The following is a 4623-nucleotide window of genomic DNA, read 5'->3' as shown; positions in this document are numbered from 1 at the left end:
AAGGAAGTTAAAAAACAGGGAAATTCTCACTGGTAACACCCAACTTCTGTTATTTCTCAATGTTAGAATGCAAAATTTTGGATTATCATCGGTAATCACCAATTAGCAATACTAATTTTCTGGTAACATTAATGAAACTTTTACTTAAAACCTTAACCATGGTTAACATGTTAAGTGGGAAATAAACTGCGAAATGACTTAATTGACCTTATTTATTTCCCTTAACCACTTATATCTAATCAAATAAATTCAACACCTCATCTTCCATTTCACTCCTCATTTTGAACTTCATCAAAGATATTCATCAGTTCTCCTGGGAAAACTTTCACGGTAAAACGCTACACAAATTACTAGGGTTTGCAAACATTTTCTGGGATTGCATTAAGAGAGATTGTCAGCGGGTTTTTGGGGATTTGCTGGGACATTGAAGCAAAATTCTCATCGGTGAGTTTGGTTAAGAGGTAGTTCAAAATTTTGTTGAGATTTCGGGCGAATACTCTAAGTCTGGTGTAATTTTCTACCTTGAATTTTATAAAGTTACAATCTTTCGGGTGATTCAAATCCATGTAAGTCTTTATTTGTGTTGAATTTTATTATGCTCTGTTATTTTGAAAATTTAGGAAAATGTTGTTCAATCTAATTAGTAATGCATTACATTCTGATATTAACATTATTAAAGGGTAATTGGTTTCGTGATGCTATTTTGGTTGTTATTGGTTTAATTGTGATGTTATTTTGGCTATTGTTGCTTTAATTGTGATGGTATTTTGGCTATTATTAGTTTAATTGTGGCTATTTTAACTGTTGTTGGTTTCATTGTAGTGCTAGTTTGCTTGTTATTGGTTTCATTGTTATGTTGTTTGTTAGGCTTATAAGTGTTGGTTGGTTTTTTTGTGTGATATTTGAAGAATGGATGATAATAGAGTATTACAATTTCAGTACAGGTGTAAGGGTGTTACTATTTTAGTTGATGATACTGATAGGGCTAATCTGATTGATTTAGTCATAGAGTATTGGGACAAAGTTAAAGAAAATAATGTTGATACACCCACATATCCTACTTTCAAATACGTGTTTAAAATGAAGCATGTGGATCTCAAGACTGATAGGGACTTGGTGAAGATGTGGGCTAACATACTAGATAAAAAGGAGATTTACATATGGGTTGGGGAAATTGATGAGCCTACTAAGGTTGAGCAAGCTGCTAGGTCACTCATTTTAGGTAAAAACCACATTAAACCCACTGACCAGTAGGTTGCTAATACATTATGACCTAAACTAACCCCTAGAAGAAGACAACCAACTGTGGAAAGTAGTGTAGATACAGAAGAGGCTGCCATAGTGGTTAGTAGGGAAGCATTTGAGAGTCATGTTCATACTATTGGAGCTCATAAACCACCTGTTGTACCTGAGATTGATTATTATCATGAATATTATTGGTCATGCCTTGCTATAGAGGAAACTTGGGCTAATGTTGTTAATTCACCAATCAAAACAAATAGGGCTAATGAGAGAGGGAGAGGAAGAGAAAGGGGGAGAGGGAGACGGAGAGGGAGAGGTAGATAGGGAGGTTTAGGGAAGGGAAGAGGAACTGGAGTGGAGAGTGATATTGGAAATGGAGGAAATGTGAGAGGGAGAGGTAGAGGTAATGGGAGAGGGAGAGGGAGAGGGAATGGGATAGGGAGAAATTCCCTAGAGACTTGGTTGAACATTTCCCCAACCCCTTGGGTTTAGCAAGCAGTTGAAGTGACCATTCCTGACCACGCAGATGAACTGATTGAAGATCCAACATACCCCCAACCCTCCACACAATCTATAGTGGCTCCATTGCAGAACTTAGGACAGTCTGGTCCTAGTAACCATCAACAACAAACTGGTTCATTTGAAACAAACACTTCAAGGTCTTCTAGGGAATCATTTGTGAAGAAAAGAGTGCCTAGAAACAGCTAAGAGAAAAGGGATTGTGGTTAGTGTGAGTGAAAGTGTAGAACAAAATGACCTTAATACTGACTTTGGTGTTAGGAGTACAAGAAGGAGCTTTTCAAGGAGTTTGTCCCTTAGTGTAGAAGAGCCAACTAACTAGGACACTTTGCATGATGATGAAGATGATCACCTACAGCCCAAGTGATAGTGAGTCAGACACAAATGAAAGTGTTGATACAGAAGATGGTTTTTGTCTAAGGATGAATATGGAATTATGATTGAAGATCACTTTGATGCTTATGATGACTACCAGTTTGACAATCAGAAGGATGAAGATAATTAATTTACTAGACTATACAACAATGGAGAGGTTTATGAAGAGAAGGAATTTGGCAAAATTGTATTGAAACCATGGCAGTTATTCCTAGACAAACAACACTTAAGGGATGTTGTTAGGGACTACTACATTCAGTGTGGTTTTTCAGTTATTGTTGAATATGTTAACAATCAAAGGTATACAGTGAGATGCTCAGATGCAGATTGCAACTGGAGTTTACATGCATCTGTATTGCGAGATGGTACTACATGGGTCATTAAACTGATTGAGAACCCTGAACACACATGCCAAGGCTTAGAGATGAAGAATGACATGGTTAATGTGAAATGGGTAGTGAGGGTGTTAATAGATGACATTAGAGCAAATAATGACATCCCTGCAAAGGCTTTAAATGAGTTTTTGTGGCAGAGATATGGGGTGGAGATGTACCAGAGCACCTTGTACAAAGCTAGAACAAAGGCCCTATAAGAGATCCATGGTGGCCATGATGAATTATACAGAGATCTTCCAGTCTACTGTGATGTTTTAAAAGCCCTAAACCCTAATTCAGTAGCATTTTATGCATGGAATCCTGAGAACCACCTGGAAAAGCCACTTGCATTCTCAAGCATATTCATTTCTTTTAAGGCTACATTGGATGGATTGATTACTGGATGTAGGAGCTTGATAAGTGTAGATGGAGCACATTTAAAGGGAAACTATGGTGGGGTTTTGCTATCTGCAGTGGCTGCAGATGCAAATAATGAAATACTTCTTACAGCTTGGGAAATTGTCCCTGGAGAGGATGCTAAAACTTGGAAGTTCTTCATATGGCACTTAAAGAATGCTTTGAACGATAGTGGCAGGGGGGATGAGTGGTGTATCATCTCTGACAGGCAAAAGGTTAGTAATGTTTATTCTAATATTTCAAATGGTGTATTATCTTTTCAACTATACATGTAACTTAACTAATGCGTTTTTCACATACCAGGGTATTGATGTTACAATCACTGATTTGTGGCCTAAAGTTGGTAGGAGATATTGCTGCAAACATCTCCTCAAGAACTTCAAAGGCACCTTCCCAGGTCTGTTGATGTTTTCTCTCTTCTGGAAAGCATGTGGGGCTTACAACCCTTTCACTTTTAAAAAGGCTATGGAAGCCTTACAAAAGGCAGACCCTGCAACACTAGTATGGTTATCAAAGGTTGGACCCTAATCAACTTGGTCTAAGCATGCCTTTAATCCTCCAATAAAGTCTGATTTGATCAAATCAAACTTTGTTGAGAGCTTTAATGGGACATTGGGGGTGGATAGATGCAGGCCTGTCTTGACTTTACTTGAAGGTATACAATCATTAATTTGCAAAGCTAAGTTAATTTGTGATAACCCTAACACACTATGACCATAATTCATTATTGTTGTACAAGAGTAAGAAGAGTGACAATGGTAAGGATGGCCATAAGAAGACAAGTGTGTGAGAACTGGAATAATGACATATGCTCAAATATAATGAAGAGACTTCAAGTTATAAGCCAAGAGTCAAGATCATGTAAGTGCTTGCTATCAGGAGAAGGAGAGTATGAAGTTCTTGATAGAAAATTAGTTCTTGCTGTGAACCTCAATGACAAGACTTGTGTGTGTAATAAATGGCAGCTAACTGGTTTGCCTTGTAAGCATGCCATGAGGGTCATATTGCACTCTAATGATGATCCAAAAAAGTACATCAGTGAATGGTATTCAGTTAGAAGATACAAGCTGACATATGCTAACAACATCAAGTCTATCCCTGATAAAGAATAATGGCCTGAGAGTAACCATCCACACCTAGCCCCACCAAAAATGAAAAGGGGAATTGGAAGGCCTGCCAGAAATAGAAGAAGGGAAGAGGGAGAGCAGGCTAAGGGAAAGAGATCAAAGACTGTCAAATGCAGCAAATGTCAGTGGTTTGGACATAATGCACAAACATGTCAGGGGGGGTTAACTGGAAAAGAAAGGGCACCAGCAGCAAATGCAACAACAGTCATCAACAAGAGAAAACAACCATCAAAGGGGGTGTCTTTATACCAACCTGACCCCACTACAACTGCATCAACATTAAAGAGGGCTAAGAAGGGTGTTTCATCATCTGAACCAGCTTAGTGCTAAGGAATTAGTTCTATTTGATGTTATTTGACTAAGTTATATTGTTGAATCTTTTGAGTACTTTCTTAAATGGATTATGAGTTTTGGATTACATTGTAATGGTTTGAAATTTTTGACAATGATTATGTTATATCTGATGTTAGTTTGGAATATTGCCTTTTTTTGAAGTTTTAAAATGAATTAAATCGAATGTTCAATCTGATTATGAGTAATTTTGGGAAGAGTGTGTATTATTTTGCAAT

The 4623-nt window shown here is 37.5% G+C and overlaps 1 protein-coding gene across 1 annotated transcript; it reads left to right on the top strand.

The window, feature by feature from the left end:
- The first annotated feature begins 909 nt into the window (after positions 1-909).
- On the top strand, positions 910-4039 carry LOC145581033 (uncharacterized). Its single transcript, XM_081638104.1, has 5 exons — positions 910-1222; positions 2409-2700; positions 2761-3142; positions 3231-3443; positions 3755-4039. The coding sequence occupies exons 1-5, from the start codon at positions 910-912 to the stop codon at positions 4037-4039; spliced, it is 1485 nt and encodes a 494-aa protein (XP_081494230.1).
- Positions 4040-4623: the final 584 nt, after the last annotated feature.

The sequence above is a fragment of the Chenopodium album genome, chromosome 15, assembly GCF_948465745.1.
Source record: "Chenopodium album chromosome 15, dcCheAlbu1.1, whole genome shotgun sequence".
Classification (NCBI taxonomy): domain Eukaryota; kingdom Viridiplantae; phylum Streptophyta; class Magnoliopsida; order Caryophyllales; family Amaranthaceae; genus Chenopodium; species Chenopodium album.
This window is presented reverse-complemented; position numbering and strand designations above follow the sequence as displayed.